The sequence below is a fragment of the Aspergillus glaucus genome, assembly GCF_001890805.1.
Source record: "Aspergillus glaucus CBS 516.65 unplaced genomic scaffold ASPGLscaffold_18, whole genome shotgun sequence".
NCBI classification, from domain to species: domain Eukaryota; kingdom Fungi; phylum Ascomycota; class Eurotiomycetes; order Eurotiales; family Aspergillaceae; genus Aspergillus; species Aspergillus glaucus.
In genome coordinates, this window is record NW_019170470.1 from 232,681 (window position 1) to 259,369 (window position 26,689).

At 50.4% G+C, this 26,689-nt stretch overlaps 11 protein-coding genes across 11 annotated transcripts; 7 read left to right on the plus strand and 4 right to left on the minus strand.

Annotated features, from left to right (window-relative positions):
* Window positions 1–800: 800 nt before the first annotated feature.
* Window positions 801–1,649, plus strand: ASPGLDRAFT_68480 (uncharacterized protein; the record flags this gene model as incomplete). Its single annotated transcript, XM_022549265.1, has 1 exon — window positions 801–1,649. The coding sequence occupies one exon, from the start codon at window positions 801–803 to the stop codon at window positions 1,647–1,649; it is 849 nt and encodes a 282-aa protein (XP_022398277.1).
* On the minus strand, window positions 1,458–2,512 carry ASPGLDRAFT_50101 (uncharacterized protein). Its single transcript, XM_022547243.1, has 2 exons — window positions 2,371–2,512; window positions 1,458–2,293 (listed from the first exon to the last, which is right to left on the minus strand). The coding sequence occupies exon 2, from the start codon at window positions 2,069–2,071 to the stop codon at window positions 1,661–1,663; it is 411 nt and encodes a 136-aa protein (XP_022398278.1). The 5' UTR covers window positions 2,072–2,293; window positions 2,371–2,512; the 3' UTR covers window positions 1,458–1,660.
* Window positions 2,513–2,964: 452 nt separating this feature from the next.
* ASPGLDRAFT_37892 (uncharacterized protein) lies at window positions 2,965–3,602 on the minus strand (the record flags this gene model as incomplete). The annotated part of the gene is made up of 4 exons (XM_022544876.1): window positions 2,965–3,127; window positions 3,190–3,270; window positions 3,344–3,442; window positions 3,505–3,602. 4 exons carry the CDS (start codon window positions 3,600–3,602, stop codon window positions 2,965–2,967), a joined length of 441 nt encoding a protein of 146 aa, XP_022398279.1.
* Window positions 3,603–3,751: 149 nt separating this feature from the next.
* ASPGLDRAFT_50104 (uncharacterized protein) lies at window positions 3,752–4,415 on the plus strand. Its single transcript, XM_022547244.1, has 2 exons — window positions 3,752–3,947; window positions 4,016–4,415. Exons 1-2 carry the CDS (start codon window positions 3,772–3,774, stop codon window positions 4,062–4,064), a joined length of 225 nt encoding a protein of 74 aa, XP_022398280.1. The 5' UTR covers window positions 3,752–3,771; the 3' UTR covers window positions 4,065–4,415.
* Window positions 4,416–4,711: 296 nt separating this feature from the next.
* ASPGLDRAFT_132235 (potassium transporter) lies at window positions 4,712–6,604 on the plus strand (the record flags this gene model as incomplete). The annotated part of the gene is made up of 2 exons (XM_022541108.1): window positions 4,712–5,830; window positions 5,879–6,604. 2 exons carry the CDS (start codon window positions 4,712–4,714, stop codon window positions 6,602–6,604), a joined length of 1,845 nt encoding a protein of 614 aa, XP_022398281.1.
* Window positions 6,605–8,245: 1,641 nt separating this feature from the next.
* ASPGLDRAFT_625878 (uncharacterized protein) lies at window positions 8,246–9,447 on the plus strand. The gene has a single exon (XM_022548544.1). The coding sequence runs from the start codon at window positions 8,459–8,461 to the stop codon at window positions 9,311–9,313; it is 855 nt and encodes a 284-aa protein (XP_022398282.1). The 5' UTR covers window positions 8,246–8,458; the 3' UTR covers window positions 9,314–9,447.
* Window positions 9,387–10,184, minus strand: ASPGLDRAFT_626401 (uncharacterized protein). Its single transcript, XM_022548554.1, has 2 exons — window positions 9,615–10,184; window positions 9,387–9,559 (listed from the first exon to the last, which is right to left on the minus strand). The coding sequence occupies exons 1-2, from the start codon at window positions 9,921–9,923 to the stop codon at window positions 9,461–9,463; spliced, it is 408 nt and encodes a 135-aa protein (XP_022398283.1). The 5' UTR covers window positions 9,924–10,184; the 3' UTR covers window positions 9,387–9,460.
* ASPGLDRAFT_626436 (uncharacterized protein) lies at window positions 10,020–10,390 on the plus strand. The gene is made up of 2 exons (XM_022548555.1): window positions 10,020–10,188; window positions 10,245–10,390. The coding sequence occupies exons 1-2, from the start codon at window positions 10,116–10,118 to the stop codon at window positions 10,331–10,333; spliced, it is 162 nt and encodes a 53-aa protein (XP_022398284.1). The 5' UTR covers window positions 10,020–10,115; the 3' UTR covers window positions 10,334–10,390.
* A 1,423-nt stretch (window positions 10,391–11,813) lies between these two features.
* On the plus strand, window positions 11,814–13,838 carry ASPGLDRAFT_84208 (universal stress protein). The gene is made up of 3 exons (XM_022550258.1): window positions 11,814–12,417; window positions 12,467–12,845; window positions 12,901–13,838. The coding sequence occupies exons 1-3, from the start codon at window positions 12,113–12,115 to the stop codon at window positions 13,570–13,572; spliced, it is 1,356 nt and encodes a 451-aa protein (XP_022398285.1). The 5' UTR covers window positions 11,814–12,112; the 3' UTR covers window positions 13,573–13,838.
* A 495-nt stretch (window positions 13,839–14,333) lies between these two features.
* Window positions 14,334–16,376, plus strand: ASPGLDRAFT_68485 (uncharacterized protein; the record flags this gene model as incomplete). Its single annotated transcript, XM_022549266.1, has 1 exon — window positions 14,334–16,376. The coding sequence occupies one exon, from the start codon at window positions 14,334–14,336 to the stop codon at window positions 16,374–16,376; it is 2,043 nt and encodes a 680-aa protein (XP_022398286.1).
* A 5,067-nt stretch (window positions 16,377–21,443) lies between these two features.
* Window positions 21,444–26,665, minus strand: ASPGLDRAFT_626483 (putative eukaryotic translation initiation factor subunit eIF-4F). Its single transcript, XM_022548557.1, has 5 exons — window positions 25,918–26,665; window positions 25,351–25,779; window positions 22,456–25,140; window positions 21,942–22,405; window positions 21,444–21,891 (listed from the first exon to the last, which is right to left on the minus strand). The coding sequence occupies exons 1-5, from the start codon at window positions 26,557–26,559 to the stop codon at window positions 21,753–21,755; spliced, it is 4,359 nt and encodes a 1,452-aa protein (XP_022398287.1). The 5' UTR covers window positions 26,560–26,665; the 3' UTR covers window positions 21,444–21,752.
* Between the last annotated feature and the right edge of the window lie 24 nt (window positions 26,666–26,689).

A 26,689-nucleotide genomic window follows, 5' to 3' on the forward strand; every position in this document is an offset into this window, starting at 1 on the left:
GTACGTCGTCGCTTCTCTTGGTGGCGGTTGGTGGCTTCATCAAAGGAGGCGGAATCGGATGAAATGATTCGGGATACAGAGGATGGGTTGATTGACTGATTATAGGTGGTTTCAAACCAGATTTTCAGTGCGATATTTGATAGATGTGGCTTGAGTTGATGCTGGGCTCGGAGGGCAGCCTTTTGGCTGTTTAAAATAGGTTGACGGGTTTGCTTTGGCATTGCAGAAGGGAGGGACGAAGTCAAAATAGCCTATTTTGGTTACTCCTATATTAGCAATTTTGTATTGGAGGAGGGGAGAATTTAAGCAACTTGCTAGTAATGGAGTATTAAGCAATTTTATATGGAGTTGTAATTTGGACAGCGTGGCCAGTTGCTTATAATGGAGTATTGCTTATATCGGAGTTGCTTATAACGGGGTTTTACAGTATTGCCTAACGAACGTATGTGCGCATACACAGCTGATTGAGTGCTTGACTGGCTATATGTCTGCACACGGTGGCCTATATACAGAATCTCCGGGCCTCGGTAATCGGGCCTACTTATATCCGATCGATTCTCATCAACATGCGCTGTGGTATCACGTGACACATCATCACAGCTAAGAAATGGAGATTCGATCCCCCTATCCTGCGTTCATTCTTCTACTGTATCTCTCCACATACTGTACAGCGTTCGTTGATGTATGCGTTATATATGGTTCCCATCTTCATACATACAGTATTACAAGTCATAAGAGAACTCTTTTAAAGGATCGGTCAAATACGTGCTAAAACGCTGCGTTTCGTCACAACTGCCTTCATGTCGCCCAAGGATAACCTCCGTTTGCCCTCGCCATCTACGCAAACCACATCAGTTCCATTCAATGACACGGCTTTGAATCGATATTTTACACTCTGGGCAATCAGGCTGCTTAAGTCTACTAGGCCTCGCAAGGGAAGCGTTCTTATGTTGACAGACCGGTTGTGTGTCAAATACGGTTCCCATGTGCATTTATCCGAGGCCTCTACAATGCATTTCATATCGCAGCAAACGTCAATTCCAGTCCCAAGGGTTATATCTGCGTTCACACACTGTGACCAGACCTATATCTTGATGGAGAGAATTAAAGGGGATATGATTGGAGTTGGTTGGGTGCAACGAAATGAGGAATCAAAGGCTAAGCTTCTTTCAAAATTGAAGTCTATGATTCAAGAGATGCGAGAAATCCCGGCGCCAGAGGGCACAGAAATAGCTTCTGTTGATGGCGGATCCATGTTTGACTGCCGATTACCAGGCCATTCCTTGCGTTTAGGTCCCTTTCACAGCATCCAGGATTTCCATCGGCATTTACGAGAAGGTATCGAATTCGATCCTATTCTTGATCCTGAGATTCAGGAGCTCATCAAACAGCAAGGCAAATCATGGCCTTTAAAATTTACTCACGGCGACCTTAGCAGCCTCAATATACTGATTCGTGGGGATGATATTGTTGGAATCATTGATTGGGAAACTTCTGGTTGGTATCCATCGTATTGGGAATACACTACCGCTTACCAAGTCAATCCACAAAATTCTTTTTGGGTCAATGAGATCGATAAATTTCTTCTTCCGATGCCCGAAGAGCTAGCAATGGAACGCACTCGCCAGAAATACTTTGGAGGTATTTGAGGCCACGTGTCTCAAATAATGATCTCCTTCCTCTCAATCAGATCATAGGTTGGAGCTTTGGTCGTGTCAAAGTTTCCCTGGCCATCAAATCGATGCTGATCTTTCTTACTTTGGCAATACGCCATCGCCTCGCTGCGTACCTTTTCCCACTCAATAACATTCGTGCCCAGGGCCTTGCCGTCGGCCGTCAGGGTCTCGAGCGCCTCTTTTACCCAGAATACACAGTTCCATCCTGCTTGGCCTTGCCTAATAGGTGTACTGCGCAGTATTTCTACCAGTCGATTGCCATCCTCTACCTTTCCGAGTATGACTCGAACAAGCAGCATGCTGGTGGCGAGAAGCGGGCATTCACGCTCCTCGAATACCCATTCGACTACCCCCGGGGCTTTAAGCTTCTCTCTTGCGTGGTACCGGACCCCCATTTTACCTTCCGCTTCAATTTTCGGTCCCACAATCAACGCCCAGTGGTAGCTAGATGGATAATGTCAGATCTATGTGTGCCAAAGGAGTGGTTACACAGTGAACTTACGTGTCTTCCTTGCCCGGCATGGTAGGAGCGCCTCCTCGCGCATAGAGGGCAACGTGTAGGCGATCTTTGTTAGAAGGCATTTGTGTGCGGCCACTGGAGTAGATATTATTGACAGGTATGGTTTTGTGTTTTGATGGGTTCTTTGCGAATGTATTGATCTTTGAAATGAGTGAGCTTACAACATTTTTAAAGCAGTTTATATACTCCTTCCTTAGCCTACACTTATGATCTTGCACAATAGCCGCTGTCTGATGTAATGTGATGTGATTGTGACGGGCTGGTCACGTGTATACCTCTCACGTGCTGGAAGCAAGGGATATAAGTCTCGTCAACGCTGATGGCACATCATTCTTCTTCTTCTTTCCTCATGTTGATTATTCTCGTCGATAGCTACCTAGGTAGAGCACATGAGTTGATCTTCCATTATCCTGGCTGAGCTCCGTGACAGTGATAGAAGCTGCAGGTCCCTTGCAGTCAGCGCCTACCTCTAAATAAAGAACAAGCCAATTTGGTGCGCACTACAGAGTACTCTGTAGGAACAGCCGCCATAAGTTTGGGAATGTCAAGCTGATTTAGCCGTCCACTGTACTTCTGCTATAAAATGCGCCCAAATGGTATTGCAATACATCCAACTGGTCCTTTGATTTTATGTACTGCTATTATCATCCTAAGTAGAACGCATTGAAACACACACGGAGAGACATGCACACACAAGCATGGCATGAATCAACCAAATCCATGCGTATTCTAATAAGACAGCACACCATCCAATCTCCCAAATTTCGCCTATCTGCCACTATTCTTAGCCCAGTCTGGGAATTCGTAGTCGATCTCACGACAGCTGGAAAACGCCGCCGATTGTTCGTAGTGCCAGGCATCGATTGCCAATTCCCACATGTGGTCAGCCGGGTTGATCTTGGGAGGCACGCGGATCAAGTCGATGAGGTACCTTGAAGATGATTGGGTTAGCATTGGAATGGGGATGAGGAAAGGGAGGAGGTAAGTACTCACAGTTTGTCGTCTTCGGTGTCATAGCATAGGCAGTTGGGATTTTCTTGTACGTCCAGATGGATGCCGATGCTTCGTAGGTGGCTATGCATAGTAGATAGATATGTTAGCATATGCTAATAACACGAAATGCTGGTATCGGAATATAGTGACATACTTGATAGCGAATTCTATTTGCTCATGGATCCTCTCAATCTGCTCGTCCGAGAGCATCCTATCCACAGGCTCTCCAGGTACCCTGGACGTGACCAGAAGACTGACCCATCCCTCAGAATAAGGGAAAAGCGGACCGCGTCGAAAGTGACATGGCCGATATACTCAGGTTCATGGCCAACCTCCTGGAGAGCAAGTACAGTCTTGACCTCGTCATAGAATTCTTTATCAGCTGCCTTTCGAAGATAGCCAGATTCGTTCATGTTGAATACTCCTGGGTCCACACTAGATGATGTATGTATTCCTCCGCCTATAATCATATATGACGTCTCCATTCTCGCCCCTGGAGGAAGCCTAATTAGAGAAATATAAAAAAAAAAAAAGACGAGAACTCAGCATGTCCTGAACATACCCCACGTCCTACAGTACAACATGCCCAACTGGTCCTTCGACTTCACCGAAAGCATCCTTAACGTCAACGACAGACGTTTGAAAGTCGAGGAACTGCTGAGCGAATACGCAAACTCTGATCTGAACGAGCGCTATGCAGTAGTTAACGACCTGGATGTTGATACCAACAGACCAGGCTTCATTAGATTCCGTTACGAGTGAGTAGCTCCCTCAAAACAATCTGCTATCATTCGCTAATTGTGGATTCAACTTGTCTATAATCCAGCCTCTATCTAGAGGGCCCTAGTGCCAGGGAACGGTCATTCCTGGATTAACCTCCTCGTTCTCCTCGTCCTTCTCCTCTTCGCACACCTCCTCCTCCGCCTTCTCCGCCGTCTTCGTCCTCTGGTTTGTCGCCTTCGTTTTCTAATCTGGCTCTTTCGCCTTCTTCTCTTGCTTATTAGTCTCCTCCCTCTTCTCCCTCTTCTCCATCCCCTAGTTACTGGCGTGGATGAGTATAATCCTATAAATAAATGATGACCAACAGCATCATTTGCTTCAGACACTACATAGCATATATGATTATGGTCTGCTGGAATTTGATGGGATACTATCAATGCAGATCATTTCTGCAGGTGTTCAAGTAAGGTTTGAGATCTGGAAAAATAGATACCATTCACTGCGGGGAGTCTCATCGTGATGATCAGTAGTGGTTGTTTGACATAGACCCAGATAATATATTATACCACCATCGTGGCGGAGTGATACACTGGGTTCTGTTCCGATGAGGGATTTATCCGATCCAATCCTCCGTTAATCCTATGAGTCTATTTTAACCTGACATAAAGCAACCGTTACCCCAACTTAAAGCTAACCTCAATCTAATTCGCCAAAAATACCTCCTACCACTACATCTCATAAATCCCATCATGTATGCCCCCCTCCCCATCTTCAATCTCAAACCGACGCACTATACCTCATTATGCCCCTCTGGCAAAGGGGACACGGACATACATTCATAACAGCCCATTACACCTATATTCTCACCTGGATTATTCTAGCATCCATCTTACTTTATTTCCAGGGAGGAATAACTTACACAGATGCCCTCCTCCTCGCCTCGGGGGCCGCCACGCAGAGCGGACAGAACCCGGTTGACCTGAACAGGTTGGGTGTCTGCCAGCAGGTGATATTATGGATGGTGGCGATGGTCACGAATGTGATTTTCGTAAATTCGTTGGTTGTGTTGGTGCGGTTGTCGTGGTTTCGGAGGAGATTGAAAACTGTGGCCGGGGAGGTCAAGGCTGTTGTTCGGGGGGATGCGTATAGGGATAGAGGATATGGGACGATGACAAGGAGTACTACTCCAGACGGAAGGAATGCGATACAAGAGATGAATGCGCAGGATCTATATGGTGATGAAAGCGAACCCCAACCTATCAATCATATCGCCGCCAGTTCTACAGGACCGCGTATCACCTTTGACGTCGCGGCGTCTCAGCGACAGCAGCTGCATCAGAAAGCCATTTCTTCTCTGCCGCCGTTTATGTGGCATCCATCCATCGCCAGTTACTCAGACTGGGATGAGACGCAGAAGGATGAACTTGGTGGGACTGAGTATCGGGCTTTGAAGACGTTATTCTTCATCCTGCTCGGATACTTTGTTACCTTTCACGTTCTTGGGGCTGTTTCGCTATTATGTGTGATCCTGTATCATCCCGAATATGGCCATGTCGTTGATGAAATTGGAGCCCCCAAAGCCTGGTGGGCGATTTTCACGGCGAGTTCCGCGTTTAACGATGTGGGCTTCACTTTGACACCGAACTCGATGGCGTCGTTTAATAAAGTCCCACTACTTCTTCTGGTTATGACCTTTCTAATCGTTATCGGGAATACGGGGTTTCCGTGTATGTTGCGGTTGATCATTTGGATGTTTGGGAAGGTCACCGAGGAGACGAGTCGACGTCGCGAGGAGTTGGAGTTTCTTTTGAGACATCCTCGACGATGCTTTACACTTCTGTTTCCTGGTCCGGATACATGGCGACTGCTGGGGGTGTTGTTGGTGCTGAACGCCGTTGATCTAGCCATCTTCCTCCTGGATGTAAGTCCCTGATACCAATGGTATCATGACCATGACTGACCCCACCAGAAGCAACCATCCTACAACCTCCACAACGACAAGGGCTACACCTGGCTCATAAACGGGCTATTCCAGGTCGCGTCTACGCGAACAGCAGGATTTACGATAACCTCACTCGCAGATCTCCATCCAGCAGTACAGATCTCCTTTGTCGTCATGATGTACATCTCCGCCTTTCCCACGACAATCGCCATGCGCAAGACCAATGTCTATGAGGAGAAGAGCCTGGCTATATACTCAGATGCGGAATCTATCTTGACCGATAACGACCAAGGAACGCAAACTAGACGAAACGACCTCTGGTATCATATCCAGAAACAGTTGAGTTTTGATCTGTGGTATATCGTCCTAGGGACGTTCCTGATTGCGCTCGCTGAAAGCGACCGTTTTCCTTTATTTTCGGTTCTGTTTGAGGTAGTCTCCGCATACGGCACGGTGGGCTTATCACTGGGATACGCATGGACGGAGTCGAGTTTGTGTTCGCAGTTCCGGGATGTCTCGAAGCTGGTGATTTTGGCTATGCAGGTCCGTGGCAGACATCGTGGACTGCCGTATGCGCTGGATCATGCTGTTATGTTGCCGTATGAATTGCACCAGGACGAGAGCGAGGATGAGAACGAGGAGGGGAATGGGTTCGGATGGAGGAGATGGATTCGTCGACGGAGGTCAGATCTGAGTAGTCTTTTGTCAGTTACAGATACAGAAGAGAATGAACCAGAGCCGCTTCTGGGTTGACATAATGCTATTGTTTCGGTCATTGATGGATTTGGAAACATGCCGAGGTACATCCCAACAGGGTAATATCAGTCGACAACCAGGGAACGGCGACCATCATCCGTCGTTCCGACTTTCCGTGAACCTGATAGAACTTATGAATATTAAACCAGACTTGATTGCCGTCGACCAAGCATAACAAACAGCCGAGGCATCAAGTGCCGGTCATCAGGACTGAAGTAGCCACCCGTGACTAACTTCCCCAGACCATGACGTCACGATATCAAACCCTTACAAGGTAGAAGTAAACTCAAGGTTAGACATTTGAAATCTCAAGCCGGACGTGACACCGGGCACATGGATGAAACAAGAAATAAGCATAACAAAGAAAGATATCTCCGCGTATCGCCGGCACTTTTGTCATGAGCACAGACGACTGTACAGCCTGGAAAGAGCCAATCTGACAGTGCGGCTCTTGCAGCATGTATATACAATTACAGCCCACCCGTACTCGTATACTCTGTTCAGACAACAATTCATCTGCCTACGAACGTGGCTTGGAGTGATTGGCATGCATGGCACAGCAGTAGACACGGTTGATACCAGGCAGCATTATCTGTTTCTACAATGATTATGTCTTGGCAATGTCATGAGATCATACACGGCCGTTTCTTGTCAGTCCGGCAGAATTCATATGGAACTGAGAATGGGGTTTGTATTTGTATCAAGAACCAGAGCCAATCCGGTGGAGCTGTCAGTTAAGCGAAGCCACAGGGCGGTGCACATTATGACAATGACTAAGGCCAAAAATAAGCCTGTGCATAAAGTGCATAAAAGGTAGATCAAGGGTGCTTGGCGTTGATCCAGCCAAGCATAGATAATCTGCAAAACGCGTTGGCTGTGAGTAATCTGCTGTCTGCCTTGCTGGCTTGCCCTTACAAGGAGAAGTACCGTGGTAGACAGGAGTGCTGTTTGAGTGAAGAATGTCTATGACTACTTCGTAGTACAAACACAAGAGTACATTGGGTGCATACTTCCGATCCGGCCGGAGGTAGCAAATCTCCGCGGCATCGGGATCGGGGGTTTCATTCATGCCCAAAGGGGAAACTCTCCAGGCAGCTGGCAATGGCTTGGCGCTGACCGTGGGACAGATTCTGCATTTATAATGGATAATTTCCAAGAAACTACGGATACAGAGTATAAGGACTCCGTATGTTGATTTCTAATGCCATAATGGATCACGTCTTTATACCAATCTTCACAATTCTACAGAGTACCAGAATAATGTAGACTCTAGATTACCAATAGTACTGATAGCGGTGAGCCGAACATCCGGCGGATCAGCTGCAGGGCTGGCTTGGCGTATAGTATTGTTGTATTGGTAATACACATAGCGAGGCGGTGAACGGACCAATCGCACTCCGAGAGCGCGAAAGATGCTCGGGCAACCGGGCAGCCCGTTGGTCCGTTGACCGTATACGGTAATATTACCGGGTGGATGCGGTCGGGATCCGATCGCCGATATGCCTGCAAGAGGAAACGAAGAAAAAAAGAAAATAAAAAAAACTTTCAGCCTAGTAATCTTGTAATAATCTTGGGAGGAATCTTATGGATCAGATTTGGGATATTAAAACAAGCGGTCGCCCTTTTTTTTTTCTTTCTACATTTAACATACAAGTACAAGTACTCTGCATACATACCTTGCCAACATCATCCTTGCTGCATCCAGCTATCACGTCTATCGCAACCAACTGACTCACCGCCCTACCTTACCGCCTGTGATTGGCCGCTGCAGCCTGAGTCACCAACACGCATTTGCCTGGCTGGGTCGATCCCACTTGAGCTCATAACCTCATAAGCACCTCAACGCCCGCCATGTCCTCGCTCTCTTCCTCTTCCTCTTCGTCTCTCGACTCTCTCGACTCATTCGACGCTTCCTCCTATTTCTCTTCTCTTGCTCGAAGGCGTCAACAGAAGAAAATGAGCATCACTCAGACATACTACCTCGCTCACACCGCCCGTAGGAAGCTCACTCGTGAGGCTTCCCGGGCGGACCACGACCTGCGACTCCTCGTTGGCCACGCCAATCTCCTCGATTCGTTGATGTTGGATCTCGCCGATGCCGAACAAGAACAGGAACGCTGGTTTAATCAGACTGTCAACGGCGTGTCCAAGTCGTCGCCATCGCTGTCGTCACCGCTCGCCGATACAAAACACGTTCAATGGGCAGACGCTATCGTGGAGGATCCGGAAGATGATTGGGATCCTGAGGATCTGTCGGATGCGGACTCGGATCTCAGTGATGACTCCGATTTTGATGAGGATGACTTCGCGGAGGAACACTTTGCGGTTACAACGCCTATCCGGCGACCGACTCAATCACCCGTGCCTTTCGTGACTGAACGCGAAGTCCCTGGTGACTATGACGATGGATACTCCGACTCTGAATCTGAATTCGAATACGATGATGCGGAGGATCTGGAACATCTCACATTGACACGGTCGCCATCGCGGCAATCACCACCGCCTGACCTATCCTCAGACTCCGACGAGGAGTCTGAGGATGATACTATGCCTCCCTCTCCTCCTCAACAAACACTCGACACATTCGCGGATGACGAAAAGCATCCGCAGTCGACTACCATTCCTCTCGACGCAGACCAAGGTCTGTTCGATCAGAGATACTACGCTGCGTCCCAGTCGCAGGGTGCGATTATTGAAGCTTACTGAGCTTCCCATTCACCATCTATATACACGTTTTGCATTTGGTTTTGATGATTTATAATTTGCATGGTTGTACATTTGATCGTGATACCCTAGTTTTTAGCGCTTTGCATATGGTCTGGACTCGGATATACAGTTATATTGACTATTGCCTCAATAAAATTGACTCATCTGAATACTTCTCTCTTCTCGTAACTCGGGTGTAGCGGATCGCCTTATTCTCGGCACACCCTCGGTGCTGTAGTCCGTAACCTTAACCAAACCCATCAAAAGCCTATTCCCGCTCGTCTTTGTATCTCCCGTCTACCGAATCTGCCGAATCACCTTGTTGATCGCCATCCACATGCCGCCGACAAAGCCCGTGCTCCCGTGCTCTTCTCCATAACCCGCTGCACTCCGGACCCAGGAAATGGTATATCTGGATGATCGGTTCCTGTTGGATAACGTGCGCGCGGTTTTCTGGGACCATAGACGGTATCTCAGATTCGGGTATCGGGGATTGTAGGGATGGAGGCGTTGATTGAGGGGCCGGTTGGTTCCGCGGATGAGAGATGGGGTCTACGCCTTGAACAAGGGTCCTGGATATACGGCGGGTGCTGCAGTGGTCTGTGGTCATAGCCGTTAGCCGCGGGAGAGGGCAGGCATACGATAATCCGTCGAAACCCTTCCGGATCCCTTCCCTAGGCAATATGGGTATTCCCCTACCTTGATATTCCTCGTTTCTCTTCAACTACATCACCAAGCTGAGAATCCCTCCCGCAACTCCACGAAATCGTCGTCAGAGGGATAGTTTAGATCGATCTCCATTATGTTTGTTGGAGTGCGGGTTATCAGCCGGTTTGAGGAGTGGAGGGTTTTGCGAAACAGGACTGTTCAGTCAAGCAAGTCTTTTCGTTCGTTGATACTTTGGAGTTACTTTTGGTTGACGTAGGGGTAGTTATGTTGGTTGTGTTACATCATGTTGACGAGATTTTATATTTTGGTTATCGTTATCGATCTATCGATCTTGTTTTGACTATGTACTGAGTACACTACTGTTATTGAATATCGTTAAGAACTCATACCCACTCTGAATATACAGGCACAAGTAGGGTTACATCCCAAAGCAAACAAAACGAAACACACCAAAACAAATCCCATTATCCCATTCTATTTACCACCAAAACCCCGTATTCTTTGTCCACCCCGCACTGCGCTGTCCCTACAAGTATGTATCCTCCCACTCCTCTGTACAAACAACGAAACCCCCACATGTGATGACCCGCGAAGATCTCTGTAGCCCAAAGCACACCGCCCATAAAATGGCCCCTGTACGTGTCAAGTGCACAATCTTTATTCCCGGAAGACACGACACGCAGACAGCCACCGCATGTCAAGTCTAGACCAACGCACATCCGTTTTGGACACCGAAAAATCGTGCATATTTTAACCTTGTGAACCCGACTTGTTTCGCCCTGCCAGTGCTTAAGACGATTAATGGGCAGAGATCTGAGCATGTGGGGGCTTGTTGATTGATGTGATTTGATATGATATGATAACGATAAGCTTAGGTTGGCGGTGAGGGGGTACTTATAATTTACTTGTACGGGTACGGAGTATGTACTTGTACTGTAATACGGGTAAGATCAACTTCTCCACTGATGAAGAATTTGCACATTAGCGTTGAGGCGGAGTAGGCTATGTGCAAGTACAATGCCGATGTACCGGTTTTCTGTATGGCGTGCAGATTTTTTTTTTTTTTTTTTTTGATTATGGCTGAGTAGGCTGGTTGGGCTTGGGCGGGCTTGAATGACTCAATTGTTAATGTCCGGATTCCGGAGTTAAGTGTGCGAGTATGAGTAGAGGGCCAATGGCTGAGAGCAATGGCTGAAGAGAGAAAAATGAGTCAGGAAGAATCATTAAAGTTATGGACCTATTGACAGGTCCACTTCTGCCCTACAGTCTTGGGCATGCTTAGCATAATACTCGATGTTCAGTGCTGTGCTTGGTACTATGCACAAGTAGACACAATTTGAGGTTGAATACAGACAACCACTGATATGCTGATACTGTCCATCACGATACTCTGTACATCTCAATATCCCGTGCACTTTCTAGCCGTGCGTGACTTCCTCGGTTCTCGGGCCCTTGAATGGGATAAACTCGGAACGGAAGACTTTGGTCCTATGTCCGGAGATGACATTAATAATTGAGCCGTTCATGCCGAAGAGTCCGATCCATGGATCACAGCCGTCAGGCCATGGTGCAGACCAGATCGAGTACTGTATCCGTCCTGCGTAGGTTTGGGCCGTCACAACAACATACCATAACGGTGTTAGCCCTAGCAGTCTATTCGGGAATAAAAGTGCATAACATTATGCACAGACATAGCTTAACCATTCTTTATGCTGACGGAAAAACAATCCCGCGGCGGTCTGTACACCTACCCAATCAGGAAAGCATGACTCTCGTCACCGCCTTAGTAGCTGCCCCTCCTCCACCGATCATCCCCATCCCCCTCTTGCATCATATCTCTTCCACCGTCTGTCTGTCTCCTCATTTCGATTCATCCATCTCTATCTGTCTTATTCCCTGCTCTGTCAGCTACTCACTGTATTGACATCCGTCGACGAAGACGTCTGGCGCAAACAATGAGATCTGCGTCTTGCGGATCGCATCATCCCTGGGTCTCGAGCGTTTACAGCGGCGTAGCTGATTAGGTTGCGATCATCAATCATCTGACATCTGACATCTTCGATACAATCACATTCATCTGAACAAACCAGTCACAGCAGACTGAACCGATAAACTACGCTCCACTCCACCATGTCGAGGGTCTCGTCACCAAGGGGATCATTCGAATCCGACAATGAGGCGTCCCGACCCAACAAACGCATCTCGTACGCCGACGAAACACCGCGCAGAAAGTCAATCCAGTTCAGTTTTGGAGGAGGATTTGAGAATCGCCAGCATCGTCGGTCGTCGAGTGATAAGGGGCCGGGCGAGAAGAGTTTGAAGCGATCGCATATTGAGTTCCAGGATAGGGAGAGAGAGAAGGAGAGGGAGAGGGAGCAGAAGCAGAATGTTATTCCGCCTAGTGCTAGTCGTGGGCCTTCGCCTCCGCCGCCGAAGTAAGTCGTTGCCTGCTGTATTGAGGATGATTGGGGCTGACGGTGGTAGTACATATGAACGAGGTGTTTCGTTTGACACGTTCGATAACCCCGATGCGGCGGATTTCTCGTTGACGTTGAATTACAAGCACAAAGGTTATCAGTGCACTCGACGGAGTAGGACCTTTCTCTGCGGGACGGATCAGAACGAATACTCCGACTTTGCACTCGAGTGGCTTATTGATGAGCTTGTGGACGATGGGGATGAGATTGTTTGTCTTCGAGCCGTGGAGAACGCAAGTGATGCGGGCATCGAGCCTGGCAGGTACCGAAAGGAAGCGGAGAAATTGTTCGAACAAGTGATTCAGAAAAACAGTCAGGATGAAAAAGCCATCAGTCTGGTCTTGGAATTGGCTGTCGGGAAAGTGCAGGATATCATCCAACGCATGGTGAGTCTTCCTCATTCCCACCCCCCCTATTTCCCAATATGCTGACGGTCGATAGATTCGAATCTATGAACCTGCCGTCCTTATCGTTGGTACACGTGGTCGAAACCTCAGTGGCATGCAGAGTCTGCTGCCTGGCTCGGTATCCAAGTACTGTTTACAGCAATCCCCGATCCCTGTCATCGTAGTCCGTCCGTCAACCAAGCGCGAGAAGAAGAAAAAGAAGCGATTGGCCGATCCTTCCCGTCGCAGCTATAACCATATCCTGGAATTGAGCGAGCGTCGAGGCAGCCATATTTTCGATCCCAGCTCGAGCACCGATAGTAGCGTGGCTAGGCTTCCGGACGAGGAGGCAGCAGTTGCTAAGGCTCTTGGGTTGCCGGCATCTTATGCGAATTCGCGGGGTTCACTTTCCTCTGGCAGGAGCAGCGTGGATGACCTGATCTCTCCTATGCTTGAGATGACTATGAAGAGCTCTAGCGGTGAGAGCTTGGAGTGCTCGGGGCATGACAAGTTTGAAGACGCGCGGCAGTCACAAAAATCGGAAGATGACGAGACCGCACCAGTTGATGGTGATTCGATTTCTGCCTTCACCGAACGAGGTGGTGCCCTGTCCCCTACGACTACGGATGTTGATTCTGGATCGGTGTCAGAGACGGCCCACAAGCCAAGCAATATCCCGGTGATTATAACTGATGGCACTTCTAAGGATGGTTCTGAAACGAAGTGATGAATGAGGCGGTGCTTTCTGTTGCCCAGAACATGATAGGCGTTTTCTTTCTCAATGGCGTTTTCGAAGTCGTTCGGTTTCTCCCTTTGTAAAGGCGTATATGCTGCTGAAGACGCTGTGCAGCCGGCATGGTGTTGGAAGGTGTGTAGCATGGCATATTATTTTTGTGTTAAAGTTAGTGGCCACGGCCTATGAGCATATGAGCATATTCCGATACTCCAATGATTCTGAGGAGAATGAAATAGGACTGCACTGACGTACTGCGTATAACGTGTTTCCTATCAGCTAACAGTAAACGCGTCAGGCCATTGTTCCTGATTTCCCCCACGAGAAGAACCAATTGAAACACTGAAGATGTTGATAATTCCCGATGTCTAAAGTTATCTCTGACGGATCATTGCCTCCTACAGATAATCCCCCCGAGGGACCACCTTTATCTGATCGGAACGTCCCGGTTTAACGCTTTGCCCGGCAATTAAGTCCGAGGGCTCCTTGCCAAATCGGGATCCGCTCCGCCCCGCCGCGTCCAAAACTGATATAAGCGGGATGGCGTCTTGGCAGGAGATGCTTTGCTTGTCTAACGGGCACGTCGTTTCAAACATTTCCATATGGAAGAATATTTACCAGTGATTAGTTAATTAAGATGCCCGGCACCTCGGAGATACCGTCAGGGCTGTACTACGAGTACATAAACCCGAGCCACTCCTTTCTTTTTTTTTTCTCGTGCAGAAGTCAATCATTGAGAAGGAAAGAGATCAACAATGCGTCCTCTCCAATCAATGGCCCTGCTGGGCCTCGCGGCCCTTCCCCAGGTAGCTCTGGGATCATGCCCGTATGCCCAGCAGATGGCCCGGGATACCAGCAACCTCCCGTCAGGCCATCCGCATGTGCATTCGGCACGCAGCAGCGACAGCGATGCCATTACAGCACCGACAGACAAGAAGGGTGTGTTCTTGATGAACCGGATTGCCCCTGGTTCATCGCAGCTTTACATCGCCAATGCAGACGGCAGCAACGAGCGTCCTCTCCTTTCGAACCCCGCCTTCGAGTACCACGCTGAATTCTCACCAGACGGCCAATGGATTAGTTTCACCAGCGAGCGCAATGGCGATGGTAACTCGGATATCTACCGCGTGCGCACCAACGGTTCGGACTTCCAGGAACTCGTCTCCACCTCGTCGATCGAAGACAGCGTGGTTCTGTCACCGAGCGGCAAGCTCGCCGCGTACGTGTCCACCGCGAACGGCTACAAAGCGAACATCTGGGTCTTGGACATCCAGTCTGGAAAGAAATGGAATGTCACCAACACGCCTTTGACCCCTGCCGCGAATGAGTCCCTGCCCAACGGATATTTCCGTCCCTCATGGTCGCCGGATGGACAGTGGCTTGCGTTCTCGTCAGATCGGAACTCGGGATGGTATGGACATGGTGATCCTGTATTCTTCGGTGTTTCGGGGTGGGAGCATACGCAGGAATTATCTGTTTATGCGGTGCGGCCTAATGGGTCTGATTTCAGACAGATTGTCTCGAAGAGCGGGTACTCGTTGGGCTCTCCGAAGTGGTCTCATGATGGATCGCGGATTATTTACTATGAGATGACCCGTGAGACGACTTGGGATGCACACCGGCCGGAATCCGTGGGCTCTGCGAACTCGACGATCGTGTCTGTTGATTTTGCGACGGGCAAGGATCGCAGGGTTGAGGTCTCGGGGACTGGTGTGAAGATTTTCCCGCAGTTTCTTGATGCTAATAATACTGTTGGGTACCTCTACAAGGGTGGTACGAAGGAGGGCCTCTACAGCACTAACGGTCGGTACATCAACACAACGGACATCACCCTCCGCTCCCCCGCCTGGTCCCCCAACGGAAAGAAGATGGTCTACGAAAAGACAGGCTGGAACATCCGCCCAATGGAAAAGAAGCTATACTCCTGGGACAATGACTGGGAGTACCGCTTCACAGACGTCTTCCCGCAACTCTCCAACCAGAACGTCCTCGCCTACACAGAAAAACAACTAGGCAATTCCTCCGTCGTCTCCAGAAACCCAGACAACACCACCGCTCGCCTTATCCTCGACGACATGAACACCGACTTCATCAGCACCTCTGAAGTCTCGCAAGGTCTCGCAGGCGCCTTCCAACCCTCCTGGTCACCAGATGGCCAATGGATCACCGTGGGAGTGGGCTTCTGGTTCCAAACCCGTGCTGAAAGCGGCGGCTGGCTCGTCCGCGCCCCGACAAACGGCTCCTCAAACTACGAAGTCCTCACCCAATCCACCAGCGACCTAACTAGCAACACCTCCGCCATAAACTCCGGCTTCCCATCTTTCTCGCACGACGGCAAGAAAATCGTCTACCGCGTCTGGGGCGCGAACTCCACTGCCGGCGACCGCAACCAACTCGGTCTGCGCCTGCTTGATGTTGACACGAAGGAAATCACCACCCTAACAACCGAATGGGACAACCTCCCCTTCTTCTCCCCCGACGGCACGCGCATCGTCTTCACCCGCAAAACCAGTCCTTCAAACTACGACGTCTGCACGATGAACCCCGACGGAACCGACATCAAGGTGTTGACGAGCAGCGGCGCGAACGACGCACACGCTGTGTGGTCGCATGATGGAAAGATCATCTATTCGACGGGCATGTTCGGGTTCCAGTATGAGTGCGCGCTGTATGATCAAACGTTTCAGCCGTATGGGCAGGTTGCGATTATGGATGCGGATGGGGGGAATAAGAGGGTGTTGACGGATTCGATTTGGGAGGATAGTATGCCGTTGTTTGTGCCCAACGCTGATTTTTAGGGCTTGTTAGGGACTTATATATAGGAGTGAATGTTGTATTATATGTTTGGGTGTATGTATTAGATTGTATTGCTTTTGGTGTTAATGATAAAAGTTCACTTCATTACTCATAATAAATGCGTCTGATATTGTGTAGTTCGTTATAGCACTTCCGTGGAAGTTTATGCACTACAACCACCCAATTCCGTTTGGTTTGGCCTCATCCCTAAACCCCCTAGAATTTATCCTGGAATACCGCTTCTACAAGACATATAGTAACCGTCCCAAAGAGACTCTGCCATGATCCTGGCGAACTTCAGCGGGTCTATCGGTTATAAAGCTTCATGATAACGATAGGAAACAAAGAGAAGCCTGTCTGGTAGCACGCAACCAACAATGTATAAGTTTGGTTAGGCATTCGACTATCCGTCGTCGAGCAGCCCTAAAACCACCACAGTTGTTTGGTTCAAGATAGTGATCTGTAGTCCACCCTCCAGAAAAACAAGCAAGAGCTTGTACATCGCAGCCCATCCTATAACTAAAAGGCTGGAAGAAGCCTGCGATAATTTTCATAGGACCACCAGGAATTGGGTTCTGGTCCCATAATATAGATCATAGATTGCTCCGGCCTCGTTTGACTAGCTCCAGAATCACCGCACTTTCCAAACCTGCACTTAATATCGTTGCTTCCAGAGAGTCTGTGGTAGATGGTGTACTCTTTCATTCTTCATTTGCTGACGCGGAAAAGGTTATCCCCCTTGTCGGGAAAAACCATGTCATACCATGATTCATGTTCCGCGTCAAAGCAGAACGCCTCCAAGCATAAGAACACACTGTACCCCGGCATTGAAGATGGCGCGCCGATATGAACTCCTAGAGGTACCATGACCCTCTGGTCGTTACCATCCCAATTACATGTCGTGAGCAAGGAAGAGGTACCATGATGTTATCGATTTTCTTCTGTGAGGATTTTGACGCGTGGTTCTGGACTCAGATGTACTGGTATTCTTTGCAATGGACCACGTTAGTCGACCAACAAACCCACGACCTGTCTATTAGGTTCTTGTCAAATGCAATGTCGCTTTTTCCAAAGCGGTCTGGTAACGCGCTTGATCCTGGATCAAGTTGTCCATTAAGATCCCGGCGAATTCAATCTCAATTGTCATCGTCTCGTTTGACAAGTCAAAAATCTTCTGAGATGTCTTTAGCATTGACATAAACCGCTATTCCAGTCAGTCTCCAGTATGCTTAACCATATTGGTACTTCAATTGCCAATACCCAGCCGAGAATACCAGGTTTTGAGTGCCAATTGAGATAACAAGGAGGCACTGGCGTCGGGGCTCAATGAGACAGTGATTGATTGCTTCTTCCTCATATATGCCCAGTAAATGACTGTGATAGCGATGAGAGGAGTCAACAACGTATTGAGACCGGCTACATACCGGGCCTTCATCTTGCGTTGACATCTCATTCTGCACATAGAAAAAAAAAAGTCCAGATACTGAAAGGGCACTGGCGCAATTTCTCATTCGGGCGTACTTTCCTTGTCAAATGGGACGGTGGCAGGTGCAAGAAGGCTGACAGAAACCTGGCTCGAGAATGGAGTGTCTGGGTTCGAGACTCATTGCGGCAGAGACACCAATCGAAAGACATAAATGACAGGCCCTAATCCTAGGATGTAGGAGACATTACTGTTATTCCCCTGTAAATAGGCCATGTCGGTTATCGATGGTCTTGTTAATCTTCTCCTGCATTGTTGTCCATACTATAATCCTACTATCGCCATAAGAACCGGTGTCGGTCATCCATTAAATGCTGTGAACGCAAGGAGTCTCCTTCCGAAAACTTGTCCCATTGGTCACTAAACGCTAGACATAAAATCTAACAATAAGAAGCTTTACTTCTTGCAGAACTTCTCATACCATTTGCTTGCTTTCTTAAACCGCTGGACGACATTGGCCTCGCTCCAGTATGTATCTGCGCGTTCATGGCCAAAAAAATGCCACATCCAGCCATTCATCAACCTCCGGATCGACAACGCAAATTCTTGCTGATGTAAAATCTTAAATCCGGCATTATGACAACCTATGCAAGTGGAATGGTCATGCATAGTATCTTCATAGGGACCTCTGCGTTGGGTGTCTGGATGTACGCACCGTGCCCTGTGATTAAGCAAAGCTTGTGGACAAAGATATGCCTACAGCGCCAAGCTGTGTCTTGAGCACTCATGACATGACTTGGTGATTCTAGTCTTTCAATATATGGTTCCATTCCACCATCCTCTTCCATGTGACATTGGAGATCCGTAATGGAGAATAGGGTGGTGTAACTCACTATCCCGGACAGTGTTTGAACATGTCCATCCATTCTTCTGCCGTCACCTGCTGAGGCGGAGGGGCGACCTGGAACCTGTGTTCCAGACAGGTGAGCTAGCACCGGTATTGTTCAGTATCTGATATTGGGTATACATCCCGGTAGGCGCCCCAAGCAAGCACAATAGGCCAGTGTGGACCCATCAGACCACCACACAACTGACAGCGAGAGTATGCGTCCGCTGGCTTGTCACTTGCATCAGCACAAAATATTGTACCTCTAGCTGGGCTACATTTATTAGAATTTCAAACTGGAAACGGGCTTCACAAGTATGAACCCTGGTCTGCCCTCAAGCTCTTTCCAAAGACACCCGTCCCTCCTTCACTCCCAAGTCTAATCCAGCTGCACGGAGCCGATCGTCCATTTCGTGCGTTTTATGATAAGCAGAACTGAAAGCCCACACCGATTTTGACTGTGTTCTCTGTTATATGTGCCAGTCCACCCAGTCAGTCCGCGAATGATAGTCGCGTTGCCAAACATACAACTGCGTGGGTGACGGTCATGATTAATCCAGTCCATTCCGGCAAATGCAAGCGCAAGGCCAACCAGACGCTACTCACTGCGCGGCCAGATTCCATGGCACCGTATGTCGTTCTGAATTGCATTATATTGTAGGCAACTCGTAGCCCCCTGATTCACCCACCACCTCTTGGGCTAACATGTTCTTTGACATGGGTTTCTTTTACCAGAAACCGCACCATTGTGGTGCAATTGCTGGTAGAGGTGCGTTGCAAAAGAAATGTGGATTTCACGTCCTCCAGCATGCATTTAGAGAATCGGCTTGCATCCTTACCACGAACGAGTCATATAGGTGTCCCCAACAACGGCAATGTACTCGCGGTCATGAACGCGAAGTAAAGCAAGACTTCGACTTTGAGTTCGCCCCGGGATTGTAATGGAAGTATGATTGCCAGGATCCACTGCACCTATTAATATTAGTTGCCCTCGCGTATGGCGAGTACTGCAGGCATCGAGTCAGCGAAATCCACGTCCTCCCGGATTATGCTTTGCCGGCCCCTTGGGATAAGACAGAGACCAGCTCAACTAGTTCTTCTTTCCCAGCGGGGCGTTGGCCAACAGCTTGCTTCTAACTATGCCCGCCTGGGTTGGCTGTGAGTGCATTCGTTTCAGGTATTCTTTGGCCGCTAACACATGCTTCATCAATCTCTTACGTTTGTCGGACATATCTCTGTCCGCAAGATGCACAAATGCGTATGTGACGGTAGTAACTGACTCAAGACCCTCCGACAGCCTCAGTCGCAGGCCAATTGCCGCCTGCTAGTTGGTGTCTGATGGATTGGTATTAACCGCGTGGCCGGAATCGACGACATCTGCCATCGTTTCGAGTTGTCTTGTACGGTAGCCAGCCCGCAACTCCCCGATCTCATCGGGCATGCCCTTCTTCCAAAAAGCATTCATGGCCTTTCTGTCGGCAAACAAAACTGCAATCCAACCGGAAAAAAGCACTTGTGCCCCGACGGATCCAGGGAAGGTGTTCCAGGTGAGTCTCAGTTTCTTTAAGCGGGAGCAAGGATCTGGGATTAATGGCCTGAATCGTGGTATATCGAACACCGACACCCCGAATCTCTGATCTCCTGGGGCAACCAGAAACCGCCTTTGAAGGAAGGCGAATCTTCACTATGTGATCGTCAATGTGAACGCGCTCGCTACTGACAAGGGAACCTTCGAAGTTCCGAACGACAATGCTTCGTCTATTTCGTCAATCGGCTTTTCGAGGCGAGGCACAATATACCCCCCGACAATTGCTGGACATCATCAGTGTCCCTGAGAGGCCTCCAAAAGGGCTGTGTTCAGGGTGCGTGTTTTCACTTCCCAGGTATAAATACTGAGGCCTGTGTATAATGGACTCACTCCTGCGTCTCCTTTGTCATACATATCCCGCCCCTCATACATGAACCATATGCCAGTATTCACATTGTAGTGGTTTATGAAAACCGGTCTTCCGCGAAGAGCTTTGTCATATGGGGCCTATACGTTAATATGGGACGATTATAATAGCGGAGAGCGCTCGATGGGAGAGTTTAGTACTCTGAAGCGTAATGGACCAGTTATGCTCGCCAGAAATGACTTGACTGTTTGAGGATCATAGTAAAGTTCCATGATTGGTGTGCTGGAGAGTATTTTTCTATGATAGCGAGATGGGGAGGGGGTAATGAAGATGGAAAGAGCAAGAGAGCAAAAGTGAGATAACTAATGACTATGATTTTTTAGATATGTAGAAGCCGAATTTGACCGGCACTGTACCATAGAGTTAAAGACAGAAAAAAAGTGAATGAACGATTGAGCCATTATCTATAAAATACAGCCCTCTATTCACTAACGTTTATGACAGCAAGTTCAACCCTAAGCAAAGCCCATCATCATAACTCACTACGGAGCAAATAAGAAAGATCTAAACCAAAGTCATATTTATTCGACACAGGTAGATAAAAGTAAATAAAAAGTAAGTGGTAACTTTTCTAACACGATTCAGTTTTTGTCTAATATGAGCAAGAGAAAAAAAAAGAGGACATAGAAAACCATTACAAGGGCGTTTGTTCACCACCAAGGTTCATGCAAATGCAGACAGACACAGACAAAACATAGCTATTGAAAAAGAAAAAAAGAAAAAGATTTCTCGCATAACATCAGCAAGGTCGTGGCTGGCCGGGAGTTTCATCTCTTCGTTTTCTCTAGTTCCGAACAGAAAGGAGGAAAGGGGAAGAAAAAGAAGCCTCTGGCTTGCCGGGTATTGGAAATGCAGTAGGGAGAAAGAAAAAAAGGTAAAAAGAAAAAGGGAACATCAACAGATGAAGAGAAAATATCTCCTGCCAAACCAAATCGAACAAACGAACAAATGGTCCATTTCGAATTTCGAAACCCCCATGTTACGTCGAACGGATGATTGTACATACGTCGATTGGATAAAACAGAGATAAATGGTAAAAGAAAAAAGAAGGGGAAGATGTCATAATTCAAGAAAGAACGACTTTTTTTCATCAACATTCCAAGTCAAAAGAGATCTATGATGCTCCGCCATCCTTGGACGGGGGGTTTGCCGGTTGGCCAGCTGCGGGTTGAGCCTTGGTGAGCATAGGTGACGTAGGGTTCGACGGAGGAGAGGTGGCCAAGTTGTCACGGTCTTCCAAGCTGGCGAGAGCACTGTCTTTTGTTAGATACTGTTGCCATATACGAGAGTGTTGAGAACCTACCTGAAAGCGTTCATCGAAGAAGCAGCCTCCTTGTCCTCCTTCTTGCCGGCCGGAGGAGTGCCGGTACGGCTGCTGGCCGCACTATCCTCACTGCCACGGACCAGGTTGCCACCGGGGCCTAGGTTCCGACGGCTGTTGCTGCGCGAGCCCAGCATGCTGGAGGGTCCAAACGACATGGGCTGGTTGGCGGTCCGGCCCGTGCGCAGACGACGGAGATCGTCGCTACCGACCTTGCTAGAAGCATAGTCCGGAGGAGGAGCCTGCTGACCGTATGAGAAGTTGCGGGCATCTCCGCGGCCAATCTGGGGACGACCGCCACCACCGCGAGAAGCCTGCTGGCGCATGCGCTCCATCTCGGCTGCTTGATGAGCGCGGGCGGCTTCTTCGCGAATCTGTTGGATGGTCTTGGGACCCTTGTCGGAATCCTTGGACATCCAGTTGGACTTGCGCAGATCGATAACATCCTGTTCGAGTCAGAAAAGCATATTGCATGTTGTAGGCCACAGTAACTTACCATAAGCATGAACCGGATACGACTGGGCAGACCCTCGGTCTCCATCATCATCTGAATGCGACTGAAGTAGACATCCATCAAGGCGTGTCCTCTCTCGGAAACATCCAAGCTAGCACCAATGGTACGCAGGAGATTGGTCAAACTCTCGACCTCAGCCTCGTCAGGCATACCTTCGTAGTCGACCAGCTTCTTAACACACTCGTGCATAATACGCTCCGTCAACATGCCCAGCTTGTACAGCTCACCAATGAACTTGACGAGACCAAGACCACGACGCTTGGCAGCGGCGGCAGTGTAGTACTCGTCGGACAGCATGGCGATTTCTTCGGTCTGGCCCTCGGGCTTCGGTGGCAGGTTGACCTTCCAGCCACGCTCGAATTCCTCCTGGCAACGGTTGAGCAGGTACTTGCGGAAGAGACTGCCGCCGGTGACGACGGCGCCGGTCTTGTCGCGGATGCTCTCATCCTGGATCTCGGGGCTCATGGTCTCAAGCATACGCTTGCAGAACTTGGCGTAGATGGACGCCCAGTGGGCTTCGTCGGTAGCCTTCTCGAAGGTGAGCTGGATGACTTGCCGCAGGGTACGGCCGTCGTTCTCTATCTTGGATTGCGACACAATCTCCAGAATCTGACCGGCGATACGCTCAAAGTTCTCGGGGGTCATCTTGTTCAGAGCAGCCTTGACCTTACGCTGCACCATGTCCGGAGGCATGTGGGCAGGGGTAGCCTGAGCGCTGGCAGGCTGTACAAGACTGCGAGGCTTCCAGCCGCTGCCGGAGGCCTGCAGGGGCTTGACGTCAATGCTGGCGGTGAGCGGCATGCTCTTGGCCATGTCTTCTTCCTTCTTGGCCTGGTGCTTATCAGCACGCTTGCTGTTGTTGCGGGTGTTGTTGCGGTTGGAGCCCACACGAGGTGAGCCAGGCATGCCGGAGGAGCCGGTGCGTCCACCAATGGGACCCATGCCCATGCCAGTGGGACGACCAAACTGGCCGAATGGGTTGTTCATCGAAGCGGTGCGGGCAGCGTTGGCAATGGCAATGCGGTCGGTGTTCGGAGGCAAGCTGTGGCGGTTCGGGGCGCCGAATGTTCCCATCTGGAACGGCTGAGGCATACCTCCCGTGCGAGAAGGAGTGCGGCTGGTCATAGGCGTGCGTGCGGACTGGGGACGCGACGAGTCAGTATCGCCCACAGTCTCGCGCACGCGAGCATCCCAGTCGACGGACGGCTTCTCCTTGAAGACGGCCTGGAACTGCAGCAAGAATTCCTTGTTGTAGTGGAACTTGCGTTCCGTGGGCGCGCTGGCGTTCAGAGCCGGGTTGGGAGAGGCGACCGACGAAGGGTAGGAGATCTTGCTCAGATCAGCCACGAAGCGGGCAGTCTGCAGAGCCTTCATAGCCGCGCTGGGTTGAGGAGGCTCGACAGCCTTGCTGGTCTCGAGCTTGAGCGCAGCGGGCTTCTTGGCGGCACTGGCCGGCTTGCCAGGCGGGCCCATGGACACGTCGGAGACAGGAGTCGAGGCACCACTCTCGGCGGGAGTGCTGGACTCGGTCGCGGCCTTCTTAAGCGAAGAAAGGCCATCCTTGCCCTCAGCGGCCTCGCGCTTCTTCTCACGCTCCTCTTCGATAGCCTCGGCCTCACGTTCGGCGTTCTTCATGTTGGCCTCGTACGCTTCGAGTTCCTCCTTCTCCTTGCGCTCCTTCTCTTCCTTTTCGCGCTGCTTCTTGGCGTAGTAGTCGGCTTCCGCAGCAGCCTCCTTCGCCTCGACCTCTGCCAACTCCCGCTCGATGGCATCGAAGTCAATGTCATCGTCGTCAGCGGGCGGTGCAGGGGCCTGCTTGGGCTCTTCAGCCGGTTTGGCTGCTGCTGCTGCTGCTTCGTCCTTCTTCTCGTCCTTGTTGTCCTTCAGGCTCATGTCTTCCATGGCCTTGCGAGCCGCTTCCTCGTCGTCGGCGGCCTTCTTCTTCGCCGCTTCCTCGTCTTCAGCCTTCTTCTTCTTCGCCGCTTCCTCGTCTTCAGCCTTCTTCTTCTGGGCGGCTTCCTCGTCATCCTTCTTCTTGTGCTCTTCGTCCTCCTTGCGACGCTGCTCGGCCTCATCCTGCTCGAGCTTCTGACGGACGGCGTCTCTCAGCTCCTTCTTCTTCTCTTCGTCCGTCTTGGTCGCCTTGCTATCCGATCGCTGGTGCTCGGGGCCGTTGTTGGAACGAGGAGGAGGGGGGGTGGAAGTGGGGGTGGCCATCTTCACGGGCGAAGGTGTAGCACGAGCAGGAGAGCCGGGACCCTTGGTGTCGAAAGTCTTGACGGCACCGCTGCCAGGGTCCTTGATGACGATGGGGCTCCTCTTTGTCGAGGGAAGGACGAACTGAGGCTTGTTGGGGGCGGGGCTGTTGGACGAGCGGCTGGCATTGTGAGCGTGGCCGGCGCCTGGAGGACCGGCCGGCGGCTGAGGCTGGCCGAGGCTCGAGTTGGGACGGTCGTTGTTGGACACCTGCGATGGCGTACGGGACAGAGGAGCCGCCTGGGTGGGGGGTTGCGGCGGGTACTGGTTCTGCATGTACGGAGCCTGGGGGTTAAAAGGCATACCGGGGCGCGGTTGCGGCGACGGAGGAGTCATGTACTGCATCTGACCCATGCCATAGGCGGCAGGGTTGTAGTAGGCGTAGTTGGGATCGTAGGCATGGGGGTAAGCCTGGGGATTTTTCACTCGTGTTAGATACTCTTCAAGTTGTTGAAACTGACCACTTTCCGGGGCCAAATTGTGTATGGGAAAGGGGAGCGTAGGGGGAGCATGGGAGGAAGTAAAAACACGGGGTCCTTGGGATCTTCTCCTGGAAATGGGTCCAGAACGGGGAAAATTGGGAGAAGACGAAGAATAGAAAGCAGGAGGGTGGGGTCTCACAGGTTGGGGAGCCATGTGCTGACCGTAGGCGAACGGCTGAGGAGGCATCTGGGGAGGAGCCATGGGGACCTGGTTCATCTGGGGAGTCGTCGCGGGATGAGCGTTGGCCAGAGCTGGGCTGCGGTTGGCCTGGTGTGGCGAATTGGGGAACGGGGCGAGCGGACGGCCTTGGTTGCCAGGGAACTGTGGGCCCATGTTGGGTCCGCCGCGAGGCTGGTTGGGCGTGCGGAAGTTCGGGCCCGGCGAGTAGGGCATCTGACCCTGATAGCCCGACTGCGAGTATCCGCGGCCGCGGCCACCATAGCCACCACGACCGGGACCAGCAGGAGCGCCACCAATCTGGTTGCTCATATCGCTATGCGTAGACTGGGAGGATTCACGACGGAGATGGGTCGCCTGAGGACCGGGACCAAGGGGGGCTTGCGGGCGCTATTCAGAACAAAAAAAAAAAAAAAAAATGTTAGTAAGTGTAAAATTTCGGTGCGCCAACGTGAAACAAAACATAGGGAATGTTTTTGAATGCCCAAAACAAAGTAATGTTGTTGGTGCCTGGAATTTGAAACATACGTTTGCGTCACCGGCATCACCAAAGCTGCCAAAGTTCGGAACATTTCCCTGCGACTGGTAAGACGATGGAGGAGGACGACCACCGCTAGAAGCCGGCTGGGGGATAGGCGACGGAGAGGTCTGAGGCGAGGTAACGCGGGGGTTCATGGAAGGCGACACACCCAACCCGGACTGCGGCTGGCCGGCCAAAACAGCAGGATTGCCCATGGGGGAAGTCTGCTGGTTGGCAAAACCAAACTGCAAGCTGTTGGGACGACTGGAAGGACCCCCGTTGGGGATATAGCCCGAAGTACCGGCAGAGGTGATGGTCACGGAAGGTTTGCGAGAGTGGTCGCCCTGCTGCTGCTGGGAAGCGGGAGCGCCATTGACGATGGTGACGCCGGGGGAGGAGGTAGAGGGGGTATTTGTTTGTTGTTGCATGGGTTTGCCGCTCACAGAAGATGCTGAGGTCGACTGCCCATGTTGCGAAGAGCCACCCACGGTGACGGGCGCGGCGGTCGAGTCCGTCGCGGACTTTCTGGTGGCGTTGGCGTAGGACGACCGGTTAGCCGGCGCGGGCGACGAAGAGGAAGTGTTCGCGGGGGTGTCAGAGGAAGCGCTCTGTCCTTGAAGGCCTTGCTTCTGAGGAGGGATCGAGGTCATTAGACAGGTTGATTTTATGTGATAAATCGAGGTTTAAAGGGCGTTTGTGTGGGGGGAGGAGAGAGAGGAAAAAGAGAGGAGTAAAAAAAAAAAAAAAAAAAAAAGGCCTCCCAAATCCTGGGTGACAGAG

What these genes read in the sequence shown, in the direction of transcription:
- ASPGLDRAFT_50101 (XM_022547243.1), bottom strand. Translation starts at nt 2,071, where the DNA reads ATGGGGGTCCGGTACCACGCAAGAGAGAAGCTTAAAGCCCCGGGGGTA.
- ASPGLDRAFT_625878 (XM_022548544.1), top strand. Translation starts at nt 8,459, where the DNA reads ATGTCCTCGCTCTCTTCCTCTTCCTCTTCGTCTCTCGACTCTCTCGAC.
- ASPGLDRAFT_626401 (XM_022548554.1), bottom strand. Translation starts at nt 9,923, where the DNA reads ATGACCACAGACCACTGCAGCACCCGCCGTATATCCAGGACCCTTGTT. An exon ending in AAGGTGATTCGGCAGATTCG is followed by an intron (nt 9,560 to 9,614) that starts GTAGACGGGAGA and finishes GGTTTGGTTAAG; the next exon opens with GTTACGGACTACAGCACCGA.
- ASPGLDRAFT_50104 (XM_022547244.1), top strand. Translation starts at nt 3,772, where the DNA reads ATGCCCAACTGGTCCTTCGACTTCACCGAAAGCATCCTTAACGTCAAC. An exon ending in TTCATTAGATTCCGTTACGA is followed by an intron (nt 3,948 to 4,015) that starts GTGAGTAGCTCC and finishes TCTATAATCCAG; the next exon opens with CCTCTATCTAGAGGGCCCTA.
- ASPGLDRAFT_626436 (XM_022548555.1), top strand. Translation starts at nt 10,116, where the DNA reads ATGTTTGTTGGAGTGCGGGTTATCAGCCGGTTTGAGGAGTGGAGGGTT. An exon ending in AAACAGGACTGTTCAGTCAA is followed by an intron (nt 10,189 to 10,244) that starts GCAAGTCTTTTC and finishes ACGTAGGGGTAG; the next exon opens with TTATGTTGGTTGTGTTACAT.
- ASPGLDRAFT_626483 (XM_022548557.1), bottom strand. Translation starts at nt 26,559, where the DNA reads ATGACCTCGATCCCTCCTCAGAAGCAAGGCCTTCAAGGACAGAGCGCT. An exon ending in GTATCCGGTTCATGCTTATG is followed by an intron (nt 22,406 to 22,455) that starts GTAAGTTACTGT and finishes TGACTCGAACAG; the next exon opens with GATGTTATCGATCTGCGCAA. An exon ending in TCTTCGATGAACGCTTTCAG is followed by an intron (nt 21,892 to 21,941) that starts GTAGGTTCTCAA and finishes AACAAAAGACAG; the next exon opens with TGCTCTCGCCAGCTTGGAAG.
- ASPGLDRAFT_84208 (XM_022550258.1), top strand. Translation starts at nt 12,113, where the DNA reads ATGTCGAGGGTCTCGTCACCAAGGGGATCATTCGAATCCGACAATGAG. An exon ending in CCTTCGCCTCCGCCGCCGAA is followed by an intron (nt 12,418 to 12,466) that starts GTAAGTCGTTGC and finishes TGACGGTGGTAG; the next exon opens with TACATATGAACGAGGTGTTT. An exon ending in AGGATATCATCCAACGCATG is followed by an intron (nt 12,846 to 12,900) that starts GTGAGTCTTCCT and finishes GACGGTCGATAG; the next exon opens with ATTCGAATCTATGAACCTGC.